Source organism: Beauveria bassiana (assembly GCF_000280675.1).
Source record: "Beauveria bassiana ARSEF 2860 unplaced genomic scaffold BBA_S00046, whole genome shotgun sequence".
In the NCBI taxonomy this organism is placed as follows: domain Eukaryota; kingdom Fungi; phylum Ascomycota; class Sordariomycetes; order Hypocreales; family Cordycipitaceae; genus Beauveria; species Beauveria bassiana.
The window spans coordinates 92,630-115,694 of NW_007930881.1; the positions used below are offsets into that span (position 1 = coordinate 92,630).

The 23,065-nt window shown below is 51.2% G+C and overlaps 7 protein-coding genes across 7 annotated transcripts; 3 read left to right on the forward strand and 4 right to left on the reverse strand.

Annotated features, from left to right (window-relative positions):
• Positions 1 to 2,211: 2,211 nt before the first annotated feature.
• Positions 2,212 to 3,246, reverse strand: BBA_09156 (coiled-coil domain-containing protein; the record flags this gene model as incomplete). The annotated part of the gene is made up of 5 exons (XM_008604253.1): positions 2,212 to 2,358; positions 2,475 to 2,936; position 2,996; positions 3,071 to 3,110; positions 3,174 to 3,246. The coding sequence occupies 5 exons, from the start codon at positions 3,244 to 3,246 to the stop codon at positions 2,212 to 2,214; spliced, it is 723 nt and encodes a 240-aa protein (XP_008602475.1).
• A 1,136-nt stretch (positions 3,247 to 4,382) lies between these two features.
• BBA_09157 (uncharacterized protein) lies at positions 4,383 to 4,910 on the reverse strand (the record flags this gene model as incomplete). Its single annotated transcript, XM_008604254.1, has 2 exons — positions 4,383 to 4,450; positions 4,517 to 4,910. 2 exons carry the CDS (start codon positions 4,908 to 4,910, stop codon positions 4,383 to 4,385), a joined length of 462 nt encoding a protein of 153 aa, XP_008602476.1.
• Positions 4,911 to 7,475: 2,565 nt separating this feature from the next.
• Positions 7,476 to 8,840, reverse strand: BBA_09158 (uncharacterized protein; the record flags this gene model as incomplete). Its single annotated transcript, XM_008604255.1, has 3 exons — positions 7,476 to 7,591; positions 7,765 to 8,306; positions 8,356 to 8,840. The coding sequence occupies 3 exons, from the start codon at positions 8,838 to 8,840 to the stop codon at positions 7,476 to 7,478; spliced, it is 1,143 nt and encodes a 380-aa protein (XP_008602477.1).
• A 669-nt stretch (positions 8,841 to 9,509) lies between these two features.
• BBA_09159 (amidase-like protein) lies at positions 9,510 to 12,241 on the reverse strand (the record flags this gene model as incomplete). The annotated part of the gene is made up of 9 exons (XM_008604256.1): positions 9,510 to 9,610; positions 9,664 to 9,744; positions 9,808 to 9,899; positions 9,979 to 10,253; positions 10,311 to 10,617; positions 10,692 to 10,791; positions 10,857 to 11,284; positions 11,346 to 11,743; positions 11,984 to 12,241. The coding sequence occupies 9 exons, from the start codon at positions 12,239 to 12,241 to the stop codon at positions 9,510 to 9,512; spliced, it is 2,040 nt and encodes a 679-aa protein (XP_008602478.1).
• A 935-nt stretch (positions 12,242 to 13,176) lies between these two features.
• BBA_09160 (metallopeptidase family M24) lies at positions 13,177 to 14,997 on the forward strand (the record flags this gene model as incomplete). The annotated part of the gene is made up of 4 exons (XM_008604257.1): positions 13,177 to 13,619; positions 13,686 to 14,697; positions 14,744 to 14,850; positions 14,898 to 14,997. The coding sequence occupies 4 exons, from the start codon at positions 13,177 to 13,179 to the stop codon at positions 14,995 to 14,997; spliced, it is 1,662 nt and encodes a 553-aa protein (XP_008602479.1).
• Positions 14,998 to 15,627: 630 nt separating this feature from the next.
• Positions 15,628 to 16,860, forward strand: BBA_09161 (NACHT and WD domain protein; the record flags this gene model as incomplete). Its single annotated transcript, XM_008604258.1, has 3 exons — positions 15,628 to 16,410; positions 16,476 to 16,641; positions 16,694 to 16,860. The coding sequence occupies 3 exons, from the start codon at positions 15,628 to 15,630 to the stop codon at positions 16,858 to 16,860; spliced, it is 1,116 nt and encodes a 371-aa protein (XP_008602480.1).
• Positions 16,861 to 17,638: 778 nt separating this feature from the next.
• On the forward strand, positions 17,639 to 19,603 carry BBA_09162 (LipA and NB-ARC domain protein; the record flags this gene model as incomplete). The annotated part of the gene is made up of 1 exon (XM_008604259.1): positions 17,639 to 19,603. One exon carries the CDS (start codon positions 17,639 to 17,641, stop codon positions 19,601 to 19,603), a length of 1,965 nt encoding a protein of 654 aa, XP_008602481.1.
• Positions 19,604 to 23,065: the final 3,462 nt, after the last annotated feature.

The window sequence follows — 23,065 nt, forward strand, 5'->3', positions numbered from 1 at the left end:
CGTTCTGCTGCAGGGCTAGATATAACTCCCGGCACTAACGAACAATGTTCATGCAGGTACTGCAGACACCAGAGTGTCGATGCGGATGAGCCCGTCGGATCATGTACTAAAAGGTGTCGGGTTGGCTCTTTGTAAGCGGTTTCTGGTTCGTCGGCAACCGTGACAAGTATCGGCAACGGTTCACCCGCTCCTCGGCGGATCATTGAGCCGAGTTATTAGATTGAGCCTACCTCTCACCGTCTCATCCGAGTATAATGTCTACGTGGGAAGCAGTATAGGTGGTTATAGTTGGCAACTGTCTGAGCGTCCCATCCAAGCAAAGCTCCGTCTCATATGAAAAGTAGAAAATTAAAACTCTCTTCTAGTGACTGGCATCTGGGACCCTTGCTAGCGTGCTAGTTTTACATGGAGTTACAAGGGGTTATATGGGGTTCCTGAGTAGCTGTACAAATTGTATACGAATTGTTCGTTTCAAGGGGTTACCGGGCTGTCCGTTGGCCTTACAAAGGTATTATCAATTGACAGATAATGAAGGCATTTTGACGACGAGAGAATGTGGTGAAGTGAACAGTTTAAGGCCGCGGTGTTTGAGGCACACATTCAGAGCGCTTTCGCTGCTATCGTAGTAATAATAAAAGTACCTTCAATGCATTAATGGGCCTTTGATTTTTCATAACCATCTCGTTGAACAGAAGTCTTGCAAGAGACTAGGCTGGGCCGAGTCAGAGTCGCAGACCAACTCTCATGATTAGCACCTGATACGCTCACCATATACAAGCTGTCCAGAACCGTTTCTCTGCTATAAATCTCGGACCGGCGTCTACAAGAATGCCGAAGTGTACCCCGGTGTTGTCTCGGAGCATTCTCGCGCTACTTTTACCTAATGGTGGCCATGGGCTGTCCGTATAACGTCACTTATTAAGCGTCCTGTGTTAGCGCTAGCCAGCAACAACTGTCACGCTATTTTCCACTTAGTATTGATGCATATTTGAACCTTGATTGAGCTACTGGGGGTTGGATTTAGTAAGCGCTTGTGGCGGGTCACGTTAGCCGATGGGCATATAGGTATAGACTGTATAAATAGTTACTTCGTCAGGCGTCGTGTCGGCGAAGCGGAGATACATTCACTATTTAAGTGGACTACTCAAGATCCGAGCGAGCCGGTCATGCGCGAGTATAAGACTGATGAGGTGAGTGAACGACTGTCTACATGGATGGCCCATCATTTTGCTGGTGGTTGCCTTTGCAATATATACTCACACTACTTCCAGGGCTTCATAAAAGACAAAGGCCTCCACAGCCCAGTACACACAAAGGTCGAATGAGGAAGAATGCGCAGAGCATCAGTCCCTCTGCAGAATTACCACTGAGCAGATTTTCTCACCGAGTAGTAGTTTCTGGTACAGATTGAAAAGAAAGCCTAGTCCTTCCTCCACGCCGAAAGCTGGGGTTACCAATTATTCCATAGCCTTTGATCATATTGGGTCGCGATAATCAAGCTACCCACAAATGTTTAGTCGCAACTTTGCAAGTCCATGGACGGCGTGGTCCTTTACAAATGAGGATATTCAGCGGCTCGTGCGGGCTCATACGGCTCTCTCGCCATCTTTGGCTCCCAATTTATCAAAAACGGTGGTCATTGTCAAAGAGGGGTCCAAAGAAAGCTAAATGAACATATTCGTCAGACGTCCCTTGGCTCGTCGGGACAGACAAAAGTGACGCGCAGCGCCGACAATGGTTGCCGACATTAGCGCATTTCCCCCTAGCTGGTGGTTTTGACGCCTGCAGGATGCAACTACAGCACTCCGCTCCATTCTAATTCAAGTGTGCTTGTTTAGTAGCCCTTATAATGACTAATAAGCGTCTCCGTTGTCAACCAGCATCCGGGAATTCAACTACAGAATTTGCCTGGTTAGCTCAATCGGTAGAGCGTGAGACTCTTAACTGAGAATCCACAATCTCAAGGCTGCGGGTTCGACCCCCGCATCGGGCTTTTCCTATAAGTACGCGATTGAACCAGGACTTGGTCCCGGATATTTTTTTTACCTTTTTCTACCTGCGAGGTAGGTAGCAACTTTACGTTTTTTCTTCTTCTCTTTTTAACTTCTTCTTCTTCTTATATTTCATGCTTTATATGATGCTCATCTTCCTTCTTACCCCTTTGCCTAGCAATGGCAGTTGAAAAAAATGATGCTTTGATGCTTGTAGAGTCTACATGAAATCATCCTCCCAATCCTCGCTGCGGTTCTGGTTACTTTGCATATCCATATTCTCCTCTGTAAACAAATCATCATACGCATGCTCCTTTTGCCATTTCTTCTCCTTCCACTCCTGCGCCTGTCGCGCCTCTTCCTTTTTCTACGTCCGTATAGATTAGCACAGTCCTATTTCCTTTCCCTTTCCTTTTTCCTTTTCTCAAGCTCCCACGATTCAAGCGAAGCGAGGCCTAAAAAAAAAAAAAAAAAAGAGCTCACCTTGACTTGCAGAGCGGCGTTGGCTTTGCGACGAATTTCTTTATCGTGGTCGTCTTTTTGCTGCTTGAAATCGGGCTGCTTGACCTCGGTTTTGGTCTTGTTCAGCCGGTTGACGATTGCGTTTTCGCGCTCTGACACGAGGACGCGTTTCACGAGACGTGGGTTTTTAAACGAAACTTGGCCAATGTCCATGGAGCCGTCCTTTTTAAGGTTGGACCAGGGCGTGTATATGACGGTGATGTTGTCTTTTTTGTTACCTTGAGGGGAGGAATTTGATGTTAGTTGTGATGGGATTTGGGGGGAGGCTTGGGCGGAGAGTGAGAGGGAAGACGAACCCTCGATGGAATTGGCTTTTGTGAGCTGGGCAAGATCCATGACGAGGTTCTCAGGGAGTGAGTCCCATTGCTGGCCCTCGTTCATCCGGAGGTAAATGTGTGCGCTGGAGAGCTTGTCTACGTGAAACTGCAAAAAGGTCAGCTGCCAGTGATCAAAACAAAAGGGCTGTTGTGTTGCCATCGTACCCTGGAGGTAGCGTTAGCCAGCAAGTATTCGCAGGCACGTCTTGGGGCAGTTTTGGCGAGGGATTATATGCGTACCAGACGTCTTCGTCCCAGCCGAATTTGATGAGGTCCTCGTCTTTTGTCCGGGGGTGTCAGTTTGTTACATTTAGTCCTTACACGCGGTTTCACGGATCCGTACTCTCAAACTTGTCCTTGCCGACATAGATGAAGCCCGGCGGGTCGACCACGGCGGACGTGTAATAGTACACCATGGCGACGCTTTGGTGAGCCAAGGTATATCTCCCAAACTTTATAGCGACCGCAAGCGATTTACGTGTTCTGGGCTTCCGCACTGGCCTGTTCAAATCGTAGAATCGATTGGCTCGCAAAACGTTTCTTTTGTGCCGCCCACTGTGTGGAGAAGCCTGACCTTACGCAGTGAGTTTTTGCACGTGACCGTGATGCTTTTTCTTGTTCCTGTTTCTTCTCTTTTATCAATTTTTGCGACTTTGATTGTTTCTATAGGGTAAAAAATTTAAAATGTTATAAACCTTGCGAGTAGTATTCTGATTGGTTCGGAGCCAAACAGAACCATTTCTCGACTTCTGATGGATTGTCCCGGAGATTGAGACAGAAGGGAGGGAGCCGGGCGCCTAGGATTCCAGCTCAGCAAGACAGGGTGTGGGCACACTAAAAAACGAAGCTGAGAGTGGGCTGATTTTTTCAATCTTTTTTTTTTTTTTTTCATGATTTTTTTTTTCTTTCCTCTTTCGTCTCAGATCAACTCGCAAGTTTGTTCCTCGCAACTCGCAAGGTCAAGCTGAACCCCAGTGCAACCATTGGGTTGGTCGTCGCTTCTTTATAGACAAGAAGAACCATGTTTTGAAACAGTTTAAAGAGAAATGTTTTGGCTTCCCCTCCCCGACACTCCTCGGAGATGCGCGGGACGCTGGTTGGCTGGTAATTACGCTGATGTGTATAACCCTGAACGTGGTTGCACTACAAGAGTCGAGATCGACTCTTTCTCTGTCACTGTCAATTTCGTGGCTGTTTTGAATGCGCTTTTTGATATTTGAATTAATTGTGTCGATTGCATTGCCCATATTGCGCCCGCATCCATGCTCAGAAACCCAACAAACTGCATCCCCATTTTCGCTGCAACCATGATTAATTGTGCCACCAGGCCCGCGAGACATGACTGGCTGGACCTTCTTCATCGGCCTTGTCCGAGGTCCCATAGCTCAACTGAGACTAAAAATCCGATCCGATGAACAACGGATGATCCTAACCCCTGGTCAGCTATGGTTCACCACTCTTCCGGTGCATACACGCACACAGCAGGCAGGACTTCGAATTCACGTGTCATCTCGAGTGTCATGCCTTTTCGCTCTGCCAATTTTTTTCAGCTTCACTCTGGTGGCGATAGTGGAACCCCGGCGTTTCTGGCCAGCTCTATGATGGCCGCTTCTGATGATGCTGGTTCAGCGTCGTATTGTCAGCGTCAACGTCAATCTTTGCCACTTTGAACTGGACAGGACTTACATGGTTGTTGACTGGCTACCGGGCCGTCGCCGACGGAGATGGTGTCCGTCTCGAGCTGGGCAATCAGAGTGGCGCCATCGGTGCTGTTGGGATACATGCCGTAGACGTCAAGGCGCATGGTGTAGGAGCCAGGTGCGGCAATCGACAGGTCGGGAAAGGCAAAGATGATGGTGGTGGCGTCGAGGACGACGCCGGTGGTGGCCGTGGTGCCCTCGAGCAGGCCCTCGGCGACGGCGCCGGACGACGGGTCTAGCAGCACGGCCGTGGTGAAAAAGTGGATGCCGGGACTGCTGGTTTCCTGATCGCTGCTCATCTGGACGACGACAGGCGGCGCGAGGAGCGTCCGAGTCTGGGCGCGACAGGGCGGACGCACGGCAATGACGACGCGGGACATATTGGAGGAAAAATCTGTAGTATTTTGGTGTAAGTGGTGGTGGTGGTGGTGGTGATAAAAAGAGGAGTCGTTGTGCTGCAAGTAGGCAACCCTTGTAAACATGCTAGGATGTTGGGGATCTTATGGATCTTATGTAGAAGGAGAATGAAAAGATGCCAAGCAATAAATTAAAAATTGAAAGACTTCAACAACGGGATTTCAGGCGGATGTTGTGACAAATGTCTGCGCCGTTGTCCGTGTCACTTTTCGGTTCGGCCTTCACTAACAGGTGTCGGGTCGTCGAGGTTCGACGCTCGTATTGGCGTAATACAGTGTACGATGCGAACAGACTTGAGCCTGCAGTTTGATCGGGTACAGACGTCTGGTTTTATGTAGGGACCCGGTCTCGCAAAAAAAAAGGCTTGGGGAAACACAAGTGCCGAGAGCTGGTCGGGGGGTTGATATATGGTGATGTGAGAGACATGTCGTTGCTACGGAGTACAGGGGTGGTAGCTGATGATGCGGAGCGACTTGGCGGCTAACCAAGACTGGCATTTACGGTCGGCCAGCCGGGAAAAACAAAACAAAACTATACGAGAGAAGCGAGGCGAGGATAACGGTGAAGCAAGCGTAGAGAGGGTTGGTCGAATGGGCTGTCTGAGAGGACAATGGGGAATGCGAGGCTGGATTGGCTCATGAGGGTTTGATAGATACGATGGCGATTCAGCCGCGCAGGCGGGCCGATGTGGGTAGTGTGTATACTTTGTCGAAAGAGGAACAGGGTCAAGAACAGGATAAAATGAGGAAAAGAAAGCCAAAGAAAAGCTAAAAAAAGGAGGAAAAAGAAAAAAAGAATAGAAAAAAGGGGGAAACAGGCAGGGAAAAACGACCCGGGGACATGGTAAGCAAGCAGCATGAGGAGCGGCAGGCAGATGGAGTCAACGGGGGCCTGGCGAATGCATCGCGCGTGCATCGAGGCTGGTTCGCAGCAATTGTCTTAGGCCAGGGCTACGCAGCCGACAATGGTCGGTGGCCAATGGCGCCAGTAGCACTGCAGGGTATTCCTCGACGGGCTGAGGGAAGAGAAAAGACTGTGCGCTGGTGGTACGCTGGCGGTGCGCTGTTAATGCGTCGCTGATGTCGTCTGCTGAATTAGAGTTGACATGACGGTCCAAGTCGTTGCCATATGATGAGCGGATGGGGCTTACAGGCGGCCAGGGGTTGTTCTAAAATAATCAGGACCAGTAAAAAAAAAACAAGCCGCTGACAAGTAAACGACCAGGCTGAGAGATAACCAGGATCGGGTATTGACTTGTCGGTTGTCGGGCTCGTCTGAATTTCGACATCGGGGGAGACGAGAAAGTTTGCCAGGGTGTGGCAGTGTGAGTGGAGGAGAGTCCACCATGTCTTGAGGGTGCATTCTCGAAAGAATAAAATCTGCGAATGAGATGAATGGACCGTGAAGATGACGACATCGGAGCGACTTTTTGGTGGCGGCGGATTTGAGTGAGAAAAAAAGGGCAGCATGACAGGGCCAGACACTGTTGACTGTCCCTTGTTTTCAGGCCACGCCAAGCCTGATGGTCGATCCGAGAAAACGAGTGGACGAGTTGAGAAACATTTTCAGCTTCCCTTGATCTCCCCGCCTTCCCTTGCGTTTCTTTGCGTGCGTAGGCCACGTCTACTGGTACGTAAACTTTTGCTTGGGTGCTCTTGTGGGCTTGCAACGCAGGGCATGAAAAAGAGGCGCGGCGGCCAGCGGACCGGTTGACGGACGGACGGGTGGACGGATAGTTGGCACCAAAGCCATCTCGGCATCATGGCGGTCACGGTCGCGGATGCGAGGGCCCAAATCTTGGCGGGCGCGTGCGTTTCTCGGCCGGTGATTGCAGAAGATTTTTTTTTGTTCTATATTTATTTTATTCCCTTTGATGCCGCATCGGTTGGATTAGTGATCGCGGCGCGAGCATACGCTGGCGGGTAGGGCTGCTGTCTCGGGGAAGTTTGTTTGTGACTGTGACTGCGTGCGTGCGTGCGTGCGAGCGCGGCGGAGAGGAAGAGGGAATTCGGAGCCGACGGCGGCAGGCTGCAGGGTGTATCGAAATATATGTGTCGTGCATTGAAAGCGCGGCTGTCGGCGATGGAATAGATGGTGTGTGCGTCGTGGGATGGATAATGGATGATGCATGGTGGATGATGCGTTGTGTGTGTTGGTGTTTGCGCGAGGTGAGCTGTCATGGTGTGCAAGAGGGGGCGCAAACATGTTGAGGAACAGTCGAGGACGGTGACGATGCAAACAATTTTGTAGCACACGATGAAATTTTGCACGGGAAAAATATTGACTTGTTACTGTTTCATTGAAATTTGATCAGTACTTATGATTTTGCTCTTTTGAATGACCCTTTCCTTATTAGACCCTTCAGGCGACCGTCTTTGATCACGTTAGTCAGCTATCGCACAGCGCAGAAAGTGGGATGAGTCTTGATTGGATTTTGACCCAATTTCTATTCGGTCAGTTTTATTCATCGGAAACACATTTTTCATCATGATATTGACTTTTGTTGCTCAATTTTTCCATCGACTTGACTAGCCGAACCGTTGAACGAGGGCTCTGGGTCTACCGTTGGCAATTGGCCAATTGGCGTAACATAAACTCTGCGGATAATTGAAAGGCTGACGCAAGGCGCGAGGCGAGGCTGTAGCTATAATCATGTGCGAGAGCCACGAAACGCAGGAGAGCGAGCATTCTATGCCTGAAAATCATGATGATACTCCCATTAGGAAGCGGTACTAAGAAGCTAATAGTTCTTGGCAAAGAATCCACGTATGAAGCTACTTGCCTAGGAGAGTGTAGTATGGTGTAGGCAAAACGCACCCAGGTACGCTAGATTGCTGATAGCCTCATCACCAACTACACCAAGAATCTTCTCACCTTCCGTTGTGAAGCCGTATCGACAGAACAATCCTATCAGCCGCGCTGTATGGATTAATTCCATGTCTTGCTCCGTGCAGCCCTTGGCCTGTTGCAAAAACGTGGCCCAAAATAATGTTCGAAGTTCATCCTGATTATCGTAGTATTGCCACCCTTCAGCATTCATGAATCCCAGGATATTCTCCACTGCCCATAGTGCGAATCCAAAAGGAAGGACTCTGACTTCTGCCCAATCGACAATGCCTGTGATGTGTCCCGTTCTGGGATCAACGAGAATATTGAGCTCGCACAAATCTCCGTGCGTAACTGAATGCGGCAACTTGGAGAAAACCAGAGGGAGTTGCGACCCAAGCGAAAGCAATGTTTGAGAAAAACGTGCTGGCAGAGTCTCAGCTAAGCGACCGAGCTTGAATCCGTATTCAGCTACTAAAGTCACGGGATCAGATGGCGGTGGTAGTTTACAATTCCACGATTGTGCAAAAAATCTGGCAAATGTTAGCCTCACATTGTTGCACTGAAGAATTTCTATTGTACCTAGCCAGATCTTTGATAGTATTCCTTTGCCGTGATTTGGCGTCATCCGGCTGTGGGATAGAATGGTCCGCTGCTATGATGTAGACTTCACCCGGAAGCTTGTTCATCTCGTAAATATGCAACGGACACTGTTCTCCGATAGTCCCCAGATACAAGATATCAGCCACAAAACCGGAAGCCGCTTGCTCTACAAGGGCCATCTTGGATGGATCAAGAGATGAATGCTCTTCTCTGAATTGTATGATTCTAGAATTGTTTGCGCCAGCTGTCACCGTATAACTCCAGACGCCCTGTACCTGAACGGGCTGCGCCGGAGTTTTGAATCGAGACATGACAAAAGTATCACATTGCTGTCTGCTGACAGATGTGCTGGACTCAAAAAAATAATTGATAGAGTCGTCAATATCATATGCCTGAGCCATTATCACGACATTAGGGGATAGGCTGGAGAGATTGACTAGCGTGTGAAGAACAGTGGCTGACATTTTGAGTTAACCCGGTCGTAGCTCATAGCGGAGCACATGATAACCCCGTAAAGCTCACCGAAACCTAGTATTATACTACTATATAATATATTATTAATACCTACTTTTATAAAGCTATTTTCTAGTTTTAAACATAAATTATTATAATATAGAATTTATAAAATGATTTTTAATAATTAATATTTTTTATAAAATATTTATTAAAATATTAATATTTATTATTATTATTAATTTAAAATCTATATTTAATATTCTAAAATAATACTTTTAAATAATATATATTAAAAGTAATCTTACTTAATTATGAATAAAAAAAATGCTATTATAATAATTACTTTATAATATTTTTAATTTAATTTATTCTTCTTAGAAATATATTAATTCTAAATTCTACTTTTTGACTTATACTCTCTGGGATACGCTGAGATGAAGTGCGTTGATATAGTTTGTGCTTGATAAGTTCGAAGTTTAAAACCTTCAAGTCTATTTTGAGGGTGCATGGTTGTCACCAGAGCTCAGCTGTGCACAAAGGTGATCACAAGAGGGAATGTAGCTCATCTGCTCGAGTGGTTGGCTTTACTCCGAAAAAGGATGAGCCCAATTGTGGCGCTAGATTCAGCAACAGCTCGACCCCAGCCCCTCAGCACCCATTTTGACGCCTTTTAACATTCATACGGCATTGAACGGCGTGCGCCCTGTAGAGACTATCCTCGGAACACCCAATTCCTGCAGCATTTGAGTTGCAATAGCTAGGGTGGACAAATCCAACCCTGATATCTGTTAGTCGCCAGTCATAGTTTTGCGTTATTGCGCAAGTATCTACCTTTCGAACCGATGAGCGAAGCGATGACGCCATAGCTTTCATCACGCTGGCTCGTGGAGGAGAATACGGCAAGCTGGCCCACTAACACGTCACATTCGAATGATTAATAACCTGCTCAAGATTGCCGGAAATAAAGATGTATACCTGGAACAACGATCTCAGGCTGGCCTGCCATCGGGGATTGGAATGCTGCCCGGAGGCCCCATCCAAACTCAGCCTTATCTCTTAATTCAGGACTGAGATTTCAAAGTGAGAAAAGAGTTTAGCACCCAGACCACTTCTCCAAGCTTGGAATAGATGGTACTGTAAACTTACTCTGGTCTGTACATGTCTCGGCTTTCTGGCTCTCCAAACTTAAACGGTGGGATCATGATAGCGTTGTTGCCAAAGATCGCTTCAATAAATCTCTGAAACTCTTCGCGCTTTGATCGAACGGTGGAAAAGTGTTCTTCGGTCATGTTACTGCCTACTGTCCAGCGGAATCTGGACAGTGGATTGACGTACGGAGGTCGACCGAACTTTGCTCTATACTCGTCTCGAAACGAGGCTCTCTCGTGAAACTGCCCCCGGACCACATGATCATAAAATACCTACGCCGAGTAAGTTATCCAATCTTTGGGTTGATATATTGGGACTGATGCATCTACCTCCTGAAAATAGTCCTCGTAGACTTCGTCTGAGCCGGGATGGACCTTTTCCCATTCTTCGCGGAAGTTGACATGGCGCCTGTTCACGCCCAAAACTTTTTCCAGCGCTGTGACCGCCTTGTCATACAGAGCTTGGGCAGCTGGGTCCTCCACGGGAAATAAATGCGTTGGATAGATTATCATCGGGGTTTCAGAAAATGTCTCCTTCTCAGCGACTCCTGATACTGTCTCGATATTGTAGAGATGGCTGGAGACGGTTTCGAGGATTCCCAGGTCCCTTGAAAGAATTCCTATCGCATCTAGGTCGCTAGAGCGAGCAGAGTGTTAGTCAAAACTCATATCATCGAAGCCTGTCGTGTCTTTCAGCTTTCTCAGCCTTACCGGTGAATGATGACTGTTCCATCAACACTTAGCACACCTCTAGAGGGTCGCAGTCCAAATACAGACTGACTTGCCGCTGGCTGCCGTACACTCCCTCCGGCTACAATTGTATTAGAAACTTGCGCCCCGGGAAGGGTTTGTCAGATCATTGGTCTTGAGACTTACAGTCCGTACCAATGGTAAAATCAATCCAATCATAAGCGCCCGCTGCAGCGCCCGAACCAAAGCTGCTTCCGCCTGGCGACCGATTACCATCTCCGCGCGGATTCCACGGAGCATGGAAGTCAACAAAGTCGCCTGTAGGATCTTCTGCATCCGCAAATTGGCTCAGTCCCGTTTTACCGATAACGATCGCGCCAAGATCGAGTAATCTCTGGACTGCAGGGGCGCTCTTGGCTTTAGCGCCATAGAAATGCCCATACGACAAGCAGGATGCAAAGGTCTTTACCCCGGCAACATCTATGTTATCCTTGATGGCGACTCTGAGGCCATTCAATGGCTTTTCCGGTGTCGGAGTATGATATAGACGAGACGGTACAGCAACAGCTCTGTTTGGGCTGCCATCCGCGGTCGTAGCTGCGAGGTACTTGATGCTAAATAACGGTTTAGTGGAGGGGTTAAGTTGATAGACATGGAGACATTCGAATCACATACGTCTGAGAAGGGGATTGCACTAGAGACGCGACAAAGGCGGCGTAATTATCAGGAAATAGTTTCCTGACTGGCAGCAGACCGTCGGGCGTAGCAAAGTACGGTCCCTCAGCAATAATATCAGCTGGGAGCAGAGATTCATGAGCCAGGGCAACCCGTTCGGTACCCAGCGATTTTAATCGACTTGCAAGCTCAGGCGCTAGAGAATGACTGGCGACATTGTCTCCATGATATACAACCACTACACAGGCCAGGAAGTGGCGATCCCAGACATCATCGTGCCCCTCAAAGCGACGTATTATATCTTCTAGATCATCTAGAGAGAGTTCCGAGACACCATCGGCCAAGGTAATGAGGGTCGTCGGGATTAGACCTGCTGGAACTTGGATGCGGAGGGGGTACTGCGTCCAGATTAAACACCAGAGCTCATTGCAAAACATGGTACAGTACTAATGACCAAAAAAAATGACGAAAGGGGGGGCAGCAGACCCGATGCGCCAGGGAGAGGCCAGACAGGAGAGACGCGCGGACCCAGCCACTCAAGATCGTCGGCGCAGGTTTAGATGATGGAATTTGAAGAGACGGAAACTCAGCAGCTCAGCAAAATCGGAGAAGAAAGATCCTGAAGGGAGGAAAGTTACAATGGACGGCAACGATCCTTGGCGGTCGAATCTTGCATCGCCCGCATCGCCGTGCGGGTGTAGCACGCTAATGAGCGCAGGCTGACTTCTGCTTGGTTTGGCAGGGCGATCCGACAGCTGGAAGGTCATGACGAATGTCCAAACAAGGCCGAGGAAGACTAGAAGATGTGGGAGGAACGGTCGACCAAGCCGTCTAGCAGTGACACTGGCGCGCGGTAGTTTCGATGATGGGCCGTCATTTTTGAAAGGGGTCTGCATTTCAGCAATCCTGCGGCTAGTCAAATCCGCTTGCTGGGCAGGGCGAGAAGATTTGAACAATCGATGACTGTTCCTGTGGGCAAGCGCCCAGGTCGTTTACGTGTTGCGGGCTGTCCCAAGTGGTACAGAGAATGGTCCTGCACGACCATGGCGGATATTATTAGTTTAGTGTAAAATAAAGGACTTGTTCAGATCTAGTAAGCTACTAGTGACTTCTAACCGTTAGGTTATTAGGGCTAGATAACCTATTATAGGTTGATATAGCCTAAGCCTATCTTTAAAAATAAATATATTATTCTATAATATTAGTTTTTATTACTTATTTCTTTTATTAACTTAAAGATTTATATAGCCTAAGTCTATCTTTAAAAGTAAAAATATTATTCTATAATATTAGTTTTAATTACTTATTCCTTTTATTAACTTAAACTACTTAACTACTAACTTACTTAATTACTCTAGGTCTACTATTAGTACTTAGCTAGTTAATTTGATATAAACTTAAATATTAAGTTAGTTAAAAGGCTAATATCAAGTAAAGGATAAGGCTATAGCTATAGCTATATATAAGAGCTATAAAATAATAAGAAAGTAAGTATTCTATACTTACAAATAACAGGAAAATCATAAGAAAATAGTCTAATTAAATATAGACTAAGAATAGTAGCATAAATTACTACAAGCCGCTCGCCGGAGCCGAGCCAAGCCGTCGTGGGGCATGGCGTCACCAGGATTGAGCATGGCTTTTAGCGGCTTTGGCGGGAGATTTCCGTCAGTTCCTCGTAGCGTCGCTCTACCAGCAAATCAGCAAATTGCATTTCCCCAAAAGGCCCTCGAAAGGCCCCTTGTACGTAAGAAACTGCCCAAAAGTGCCCGCATCCGACTTTAGCTACCCCGCCCTACCTGACCTGCTGCCCCGCCATGCACAACCCAAGATGCTCGCTGCCCCTCCTCTAAAGCCTCCTTTTGCGCCTCTAATCCATCAACTTCCTCTGCTCGCCGCGGCCCCTCTCCGAGTCCGTCTCATTTTTCATCGGCCATCCTTTCCGGCGCCGTTTGTCCCATTCAGCCACAGCATTTCTTCTCCGACTGCTTCGTTGCATCTGCGGACCCTTGCCCGTTCATCACCACCACAACTCGCTGCTCGTTCATGCCCCTCGCCCCGGCGCAACTTCTCGCAATACCCCCCGCGCAACATCACCTCCACCATGGCCCAAGACTTTGAGTCTATTCTCAAGGGCAAGTACCCCGGCAAGGCGCACGCCAAGCGTGTCGTACAGATCCTTCGCGAAAAGGGCGCCGCCGCCGATGGCTTCATCTACCTCGAGGCCCGCCACACCCAGATGCAGGAAGACAATGACGGGCCTGTGCCATTCCGGTAAGCCAACATTTTCTCTCTTCCCTCCATGTCCCCTTTACCAATTCCACACCACTAACTTTACAGTCAACGCCGCTTCTTCTACTACCTCACCGGCTGCAACCTCGCCGACTGCTACTTCATTTACGACATCCAGGCCGACAAGTCCACCCTCTTCATTCCTCCCATCGACCTTGAAGATGTCATCTGGTCCGGCCTGCCCACCACCATTGACGACGCCCTCAAGCTTTACGACGTCGACGACGTAAAGCCCAACACCGAGCTCTCCGCTACCCTCGCCAAGCTCGCCGCCGCCAGCCCCAAGACCACCGTTTACACCATTGCCGGTCAGGTCTCGGACCACGTCTCCCTCGACGTCTTCGGCGCCAAGGACCTCAAGGCCGTTAAACCGGCCATCGAGCTCGCTCGCGTCACCAAGGACGAGTACGAAGTCGCCCTGATTCGCCGCGCCAACTACGTCTCCGGCCTCGGCCACATCGCCGCCATGAAGCGCGCCAAGTCGGCCAAGTCGGAGCAGGAGCTCGAGGCCTCGTTCCTCGAGCGCTGTTACTCGTACAACTCCAAGGAAATGTCTTACCACCCCATCTTTGCCAGCGGCCGCGCCGCCGCCACTCTGCACTACGTCGACAACACCTGCCCCCTCGACGGCAAGCAAAATGTTCTCGTCGACGCCGGCGCCGAGTGCAACAACTATTGCGCCGACATTACCCGCACCTTTCCCATCAGCGGCAAGTTCACCAAGGAATCCCGCGCCATCTATGACATTGTCCTCAAGATGAAGAATGAGACTAGCGCACGCCTCAAGGGCGGCGTCAACTACGACGATCTCCACGTTCTCGCCCACACCATTGCCATTGACGGTCTGCTCGAGCTCGGCATTTTCAAGGGTGACCGGGAAGAGATTCTCGCCGCCCGCACATCGGCAGCTTTCTTCCCCCACGGACTTGGCCACCACCTCGGCATGGACTGCCACGACACCTGCGGCGGCCAGAACCGCCAGGACCCGGACAAGCTCTTTCCGAACCTGCGTCTGCGCGGCATTGTGCCCACCAACTCTGTTGTCACTATTGAGCCCGGTGTACGTGTTCAAACGCCTTTTTCTGGGTACAAAACTAACTATATAGGTGTACTTTTGCGAATTCATCATCAAGCCCTACCTCAAAGACCCCGTCCACAGCAAATTCATCAACCAAGACGTCCTCGACAAGTACTGGGACGTCGGCGGTGTCCGGTAAGCAGTAAATGTACTTTAATAAAGACTGGCACTGATTGTTTTAGCATCGAGGATGATATTCTTGTCACCGAGACGGGTCACGAAAATCTGACCAAGCTACCCACCACGGCCGCCGAGATTGAGGCCATTGTCGCCAGCGCATAAACAGACCAAAGTCGTATATACAGAATACCTTATAAACCAAATTGAAATGTGTAAAAATTCGAGTACATGATGGTAAATATGAGAGTAATGAATGCTGCGAAGACGCAGCGTTGGTAGGCTGCTGCGGCGCACACTATGACATGCAGCTCTGTGGTCGCACAACGATTGTGCGATCCGTGCTACTCGATCTACTCGCTAATTAAATCAAGTCTAAATTAAGATTGTTCCATTCTTTCCCCTGATTGCATTGCAACTAGTCAAGACCATGACCCTTTTGGTCGGTGAGTAGAACGCCATGGCTTCCGCTACTGACGCCTCACTGGCTCTGTAAGCGCTGGATTCGACACTAAATTCTGAGTGGCCCAGAAGCCAGGTCTAGCAGCAAGATACGTTGATCTTACTCGACGCTGTTGGCCAAGTTTTGGAAGAGAATGGAGTTGTTGCCATCGAATTGTGATGTTCTAGATCATATTGGCGCCGTGTCGCCAACGCAGAGCTGCATCAAGGACCCGTCTCTCCGAGTCCTGGTTATAAAAAGAGCCGTAGTAGAACAATGAATTGCGTCTTCACAGACATTCTCACATATCAACGTCTGTAAAAAGATTGAATATTCTTCAGCGAATACCCATCATGCAGAAATTGACTCGTGTTTTCACCGCACCAACTTACACCGAGGCGGCCACTGCCACTGCCACTCAACGCTTCTTCGACGTCCCCGACTCCCACGGCCTGCACCTGGCCTACACCACAGAAGACCATGCCGGAGACATTGTCTTCATCCACGGCCTAGGCGGCTCTCCTCGCAAGACGTGGTCACGCGGCCACGGCACCGGCGCCTTTTGGCCGCACTGGCTGAGCGACGACGGCCCTGCCGCGCCATCGCCGCACGGCGACGGGGACGCCCTCTCGCGGTTCCGCCTCTGGGCATTCGGCTACAACGCCAAGTTCAAAGGCCCGCAGACCAATCTCGAAATCGCCGACTTTGCTACAGACCTGCTGCTGCTGCTGTGCGGCGAGACGCGCATCCGCGAGAGCGGCCGCCGCGGCCGCCGCAGCACGCCGATCCTGCTAGTCGGGCACTCTCTCGGCGGGCTCGTGGCCAAGAAGGCGTGCGCGATGCTGGCGGCGGCGGGGCACGCGGGGCCTTATGCCGCGCTGCGCGGCCGCATCAGGGGTATTCTGTTCCTGGCGACGCCGCACCGGGGGTCGCCGTACGCGGGCGTGCTCAACAATGTGCTGACGGTGGCGCCGGCGGCGGGCGGGGCGTCGTCGCAGCCGTACGTTGCGGAGCTGGCGGCAGGGTCGGCGGTGGTGCAGGGCATATCGAATGAGTTTCAGGACGAGGCGCAGGGGATGCTGCTGTGCTCGTTTTACGAGACAAAGAAGATGAGGGTCGGCTTCACGTCCATCATGGTAAGTCAGGACAGCAGCTCGTGGGGTTGGACAAAGCTGAATGTGTTGCTGATGAGAGAGGCTAGGTCGTCGATGAAGCATCGTCCGTCATGGGCTATGCGCATGAATTGTCCTATGGGTTGGAGGCAGATCATCGTTCCATCTGCAAGTATCGCAGCAGGAATGATGAGAATTTCTGCAAGGTCAAGGCTGTGCTGAAGATGTGGACTTGCCAGCTCGTATCGATTATCAGTGGGTTACACCTCTGGGCATAGTACATTCTGACGACTAACAGCACGGATAGGTCAGCAAGTTGTCCAGTTGCACGGCGAACGCTTTCCATACCAGCTTCATCCATGCTGGGACTCGGCGAGCTTGGAAAGTCTCGACCCGATGCACGTGGCACTGTTGATGAGGCGGCTCTTGAATGGCGACGATACAGAGCCTGCTATGAACCTATATCAGGCCTAATCCACATCAATGAAGGTGTGGGTCCGCATTTTTTACTACGACACCTGCGGCACGCATTCGGTATTTGCTGGAAATAGACGACACATCTTCTGCGAGGCAGGGTGATGCGACGTAACGCGCGCATGTGCAACACTGTGCACGGCAACACACATCATTTATTGGCTGACCTGTTACTTTCAGTGTGATCAAGTACCTTGTAGAGGCAGTACAGCAGTTTTGTTTCGACGTAGTAAATGGGTTGACGCCGTCTCTGAAAAGAATTCCAACGTACTGACCAGTTTATGATAGTGAGGAGGAGGACGAGTCCAGAACTACGGACGATGAAACTGAGCAAGAAGAAGAGGAGGAGGAGGAGAGGGAGAGCGAATTTGTTTATAATGAAGCGGATGAGTGCTTTTGTATGTACACGTAGATGGAGATTTGAGTTGGACAAATAGGAAGACGCTTTGTGAAACGCCTGGCGAGGCGGGTCCTTGAACAGGCGCCACATAGATAAAGTTCAGCAACCACAACTAGCTTAGATATGCCGCTGCGCATAGATTCGACTTATCAGATCGAGATTAAAAACCTCGATTGTTTCCATTTACAACAGAATTGATGCATAAATCGTGAGCTGGCCGTAAATTATGCCCAGGTTATTAACCTACAATACCTTGCTTGTCTTGGCACTGGCAAGGGGGGGACCCTCCTGTAAGAGAAATGAGACGTCCCCTTTTAAGAGCCCAACAATTCTTTGCGGCGACAGCGCACAACCACCATCAAGCCGAAATCCTCCCGGATGAACTCCCCATACGGCATGTATAATATCCCTCGCCGTCCAGTCACCAGCGCCGCCTCGCCTGGAGATCCGCCACCGCCGTACTCGTGTCTTCCTGAGCCACCGCCACCGCCGCTGCCGCCTCGCCTGCTGCGGTCCAGCAAGTCGGCCACGGGTCTACACGAACCGCCCAACTTTCAGCAACAAAATCCCCATCATCATCAGCAGCAACAACACTTTTTACACCCAGAGAGACCGCCTCCATGCCCCCTCTCCAAGGACAGGCAGGCGGTCACGCTGCCCCCTGGCTTCGTGTTTGACCACGCACCATCATCATCATCATCCTCATCACCGTCGCCGCCGCCGCTGCTGCTGCCGGGCAATGATGCTCTCCGCCGGGCCAAGAGCTCCGGAGATTTGCGCCGCCCGCAGACGGCCAACGGCGCAGAGCCCGCTGCCACTGAGACGGCGGCGTGGTCGTGGAAAAGAGCGTTCGATGAGGCGCAGTACCTCGCCGGCGGACTCATCGGCAGCCCCGCGGAATCAAACAGACACTGCAGCATCATCCGGCACTCGAGCGCCCTGGTGTGGTACCGCGGGCCAGCCACCACCGTCACCGTCACGATCCTGGCCGACGAGCCGCTGCCGCCGACGCGCACTCTGTGGCTCCAGCAAAAGGGCTTCTCCGGCGGCCTGGGCATGTCGCTCAAGGCCATGGTCGGGACCACAAGCGACTGGCTGGACGTGACGCCCACGACGCGCGCCGAGGCCGCGCACTTGGCCGTCAACGAGGAGCGCGGCGTCCAGCGCGACTTGAGGCGCTTTCTGAACAAGGCGACGGGGAGGACGACGAGGCACCTGCCGCGGGAGACGCACATTGTGCGGATCCCGGCCGCGGCGCAGGACGGCTACTTTCGCATCGTGCTATGTCCAGCTCAGGACGGCAAAAAGATACTGGGGAGCAGCCCCGTGTTTCGGCTCGCCAGCACGTCGGCCGACGTGAGCGTGATGCGCGGCGCCAGCCTCGGCAGCATGCCGCTCGAAGTCGGCGCCAAGGTAGCCAGCGCCGTAGCCAGCGGCTACGTCGCCGCGGCGACCGGAGCGGCCGCGGGCGTCGCGAGGATGGGCGCCGGCAAAGTGGCCGGCAAGGTGACGAGCGTGGCGGCCAAAAAGGTTGCCAAGAAGGCGTACCGCGGCTACGAAACGTCGGGCTTCAACGACGCGGTCAAGGCCAGCTGGGCGACTAGCACGGCGGCGCGATACGAACGCGCCGTGTCGTCGGCCATGATGGAGCCGACGGTGGGTGTCATTGGCAGCGAAGAGGGCCCGGAGGCGCCGTTTCCGATAAAGTGCACGGGTCGCGTGGTTCAGGGCTCCGGGTACACGCTGGCGCGGTACGGCTTCCCGACGGCGAACCTGGTCGACGTGCCCAAGGATCTGACGATGCATCTGACGGGCTCGTTTGCGTCGTGGGTGCGCGTCATCTCTGGGCGGATGAAAGACGAGGACGAGGACGACTTGGCATGGTACGAGGCGGTCACCACCATAGTCCCCGCGGAGAACGCGGCGCCGAGCGTCGTGGCCAAGAACCGCGTCGCCGTGCACATCCTCCACGACCTCGAGGCCGCAGATCTACGCGGCGCCTCGCTGCAAGTTCTCCTCATGGGATTTCTGCGGCCGCCGAGCGGGACGACGGCCAACGACGACGACGACGACTTGGACGCTGCGCTGCAGCGGCACGCGGATGATTTGCTGACGACGCTGGCGACGCTCGCGCGAGACCGGTGGCAGCCGCGGTTGACGGTGGAAGGAATGAGGACGGCGCGCGCAAGCGACAGGACGTGGGGGCAGCGGCTGGACGGCGTGACGGGGACGGTGGCGGCGAGCATGGACAGGGTGCCGGTGCATCGCGCGGGGATACGCAGCGAGGCAGGGGCGCTGAGGGATGCGAGTGTAGGGAAAGGGGGGCTATGGATTCAGAGATGAAAAGATGAGAATGGTCAAGAAGAGCTTGATATGGATGTGCTGTGGGGAGTTGTTGTCGTTGCAGTCAGTCAGTGTGTGATGGGCAGTGGTGCAGTATGCATGTGAATAGCATCGCGAGGGAGGTGACGGAACCAACAAGGGATAGAACAGAAACACGTATAACCGTGTATTTTGTGCAAGTACAAGGCAATATGTGTGAGAAAAATAGGCACAAATTTTGTGTTGTAGCCGAGTTTCCTGTGATAGTAGTTGCTAGCTTACGCAGATGGTTCCGTACACGGCCTCGTAGAAGCCGTGCTGGCTCCTTTGCTAACCGACAAGCCTTTTGAGTTATAGATATGAGTCTAGATGCTTTACTGTACTTCTAGAAGTCACTCAAATATAGCGACCTCTTTTATCACGGCAGAGCTGAAATGATCAGAGCCGTCTGCGATGTAGCCAGAGCTGTGAGGTTATCTCGAAGTGTTTCACTGAGACTTCAAGATGATTCGGGGGAGCTCACATTGACAGGTGTGCCTCTATTCACCATGTTCACTAGAGCATGCTCGTCGGCCATGGTTCATGATCTTCAAACTGTTTGCACAGCCACCCAATGTACACGCACCAAGACGATACGACCCCCCCTTATAAGCACTCTTACAGCTACTACACTGCTCACTGCTGCCATTACGAAACAACTTCGAAGCTCAACGTGTATTTCACGCTACTTGGCCAAATGGAACACGCATAAGCTCATCTGGCCATCCTGCTGTCTCACAACTTCTCTTTTTCCCGAAACCCTCACGTCCAGCGCACAGCTCATGACAAGGTTACACCGCGGTCCTTTTGAACAACAACTGTCGTACAGACGTACAGAGACGTCACAACTCTTCCACGACATCTCTCGGCTTCTACTTGGAACTTTCTTGATGTATGTACCGTCTGGGGTAGGACACGAGTAACAACGCATTGGAAAAATACGACCATGGTGTCTTTGCAGTAAATTTTTTCACGTCCCTTCGTGGGCAAGACGCCATCCATCTTTTCCGTTCCCAAACAAAACCCTGTTTTCTACTCTGTCCAAAACATCCCCTATTGACACACTTGTCTTTCTACAACATTGCAGTGTTACCCAGAGATAGCAAGTACATAGTCAGTACCGAAAGCAATCGTGGTATACAAGATGCAGTCTGCAACCTGTTTTTCACCCACCTCCCAAAACTTGCCTCTAGACGATTCCATTCACAGTTAGACTTCCTCAATCGATATTGACAAGGAGGAAAAAAAAAAAAAAAGTACATGGCCATGCCACGCTGGCCATCCGCAAAGTCGCCACCACATCGGGCCGTCGTCCTGCCGGCCCTGCATGACCCTACCTGCACACTGCCTATCAAATGCACATGCGTATATTGCAAATGTGTTCCATTTCTGGATCACGCCTTGTCCATCACGATAACGCAATCGTTTTATACCAACCATGCCCTTTTTGATGCATTATAAGGCACGATAGCACGCCTGCCGCACGCTGTCGGGCCGGCACGATACAAATCAATACACAAGCCACACCAGAAGCCGCTACAGCTGCACCTAGCAAGGATAGCTTGTTGTCGCTCGAGAACCTTGTGACCCTGAGGTATTGATATCTTGCCGCCCATTGGATAAGATGGACTGGCGGGCCCTCGGACAGAGCCATAAGCAGGTTTCCGGGTCAGTTGTAGCTTGCCTTACCCTTTCCCCGCCGATTGCCATCATCAAGGTCGGACCCTGTTCTGCGCCTTGCTCGCAAAGCGTCGCACTACCCTTCCCTGCATAGACGTGAAGCAATAGAATGCTCTGCCTGTATGATAGTTACAGACGAAAATTCGTTCTAGCCAACCCACCAAACGTCGATCACCAAGACGGCTATGAGTCTAGACCATTTGCTGCAAACCGCAGATTTGCCACCCACACCAATTCCTTTGTACAAGTTGGTTGCTCTACTTTTCCAGCCTAATGAAACGAGGCTGAAGAACGTTGACCGCCTACGTCGCAAAAGCAAAGCCAGCAGGTTCGCCGACCTTTGCGGCCTCATAGCCACTGGCCACGGCATGGCGTCCTCTGATGCCTCATTTTTTGAACGCAACGACGTTGAATGGGGCAAGGCCAACACAAGCGTCGCCCGTTGTGCGCGGCTGTGTCTTCTTCTTGATAGCGAGCTATACATGCAGCGTAGATAGCGATGCGGTTTAATTGCGCACATGCTGCTCTTTAATAGTGTCTCAAAGGCACCTGCGGCGTCTGCGGTGCGGCGTGGCATACGATAAGGTCGCCGGTGTTATAGGTGCATGCAGCTCCAAGCCTGAGGCTTCCCTACCCCTGGCGCAGAATAGGTTACACAGCTTTGATAAAGACTCTTCATTCCGGACAGGTTTGAGGCAGGGCTGTCAATACAGACAGAACAAGCTGCATCGAGGCCTTTGATGTAGTTTGACCAGACGGCCCAAATGGCCCGAAGCGTGCCAAAATTCGGATGACAGTTCCCCAAAAGCTAGTCAATCATGTTTCGACAAGCTGCAAATGGCTTTTTGAGAGCCAAGAGGAAAAACTGGATAGAAACGCCACGATGGAGACGCCAAACGGGCGGGTGGAGATGGCAGCGAGCCAATGCAGGCGTGCATGCTTCTCGTACTCTTTTACATGCCTCGCTGCCTTGCAGCGCAGGCTGCCACTCGGTGTGGACTATTGCGGTAACTCGGATGCGTCAGACGGAGGGCAAATAACGCGAGGCATATCACTGCTGCCAAGAGCAGGATGCAGAGGGTGAGGGGGCGGGCTGCTATGTAGTCTCGGCGAGCTGCTGATTCAACGGCTCGTTGCGTGGCACCGGCGCCTTTGACGCATCGCGCCAGTCGCGAGATAATGATTCTGAATCGTTGAAAGAAGCCATGGGTTCTTAATAATTAGTGATGTACGGACGTGCTTACTTCCACTACCAAGACAGATGCGATTGTGCTGCAGTGGGCCGTGTGCAGCGGCTACGCGACAGTGTAACTGCGATATTGGGTATCCGCCAAGAATCGTTATCGTCACGGCTTCCTTCACAAAGACGGCTTGTGAGCGCCGTTGAGCCTCAGTAGTTATGGATTCGGCTGGCAGCAGATAAGAATATCGTGAGGTGGGGCCCGCCGTGCGGTGGGTACGGGAACGATCCTTTGCGACCGAGCTTGAGAGGAGTGCATGCGGGTAGCCTTTTTGAAAGACTTCAGCCTGCAGGTGGTGTTGATGGTGTATACTTTTGATGATTTTAGAGACGAGGCTTAACGGCGCATGTTCCCAGCGATGAGATTGGACGACTAGAGCTCTGGTGGCATTACTAAAGACATCGTCGGATACACGCGAATGCGTCCAATTTCAACAGTTGTGATATACAAGGCTAACCGCCAGTCGAATCAGGTGTTTGCCCATGTTACAGAATCTGCAGTGGCTGGCGTCTTTCGTGATGCT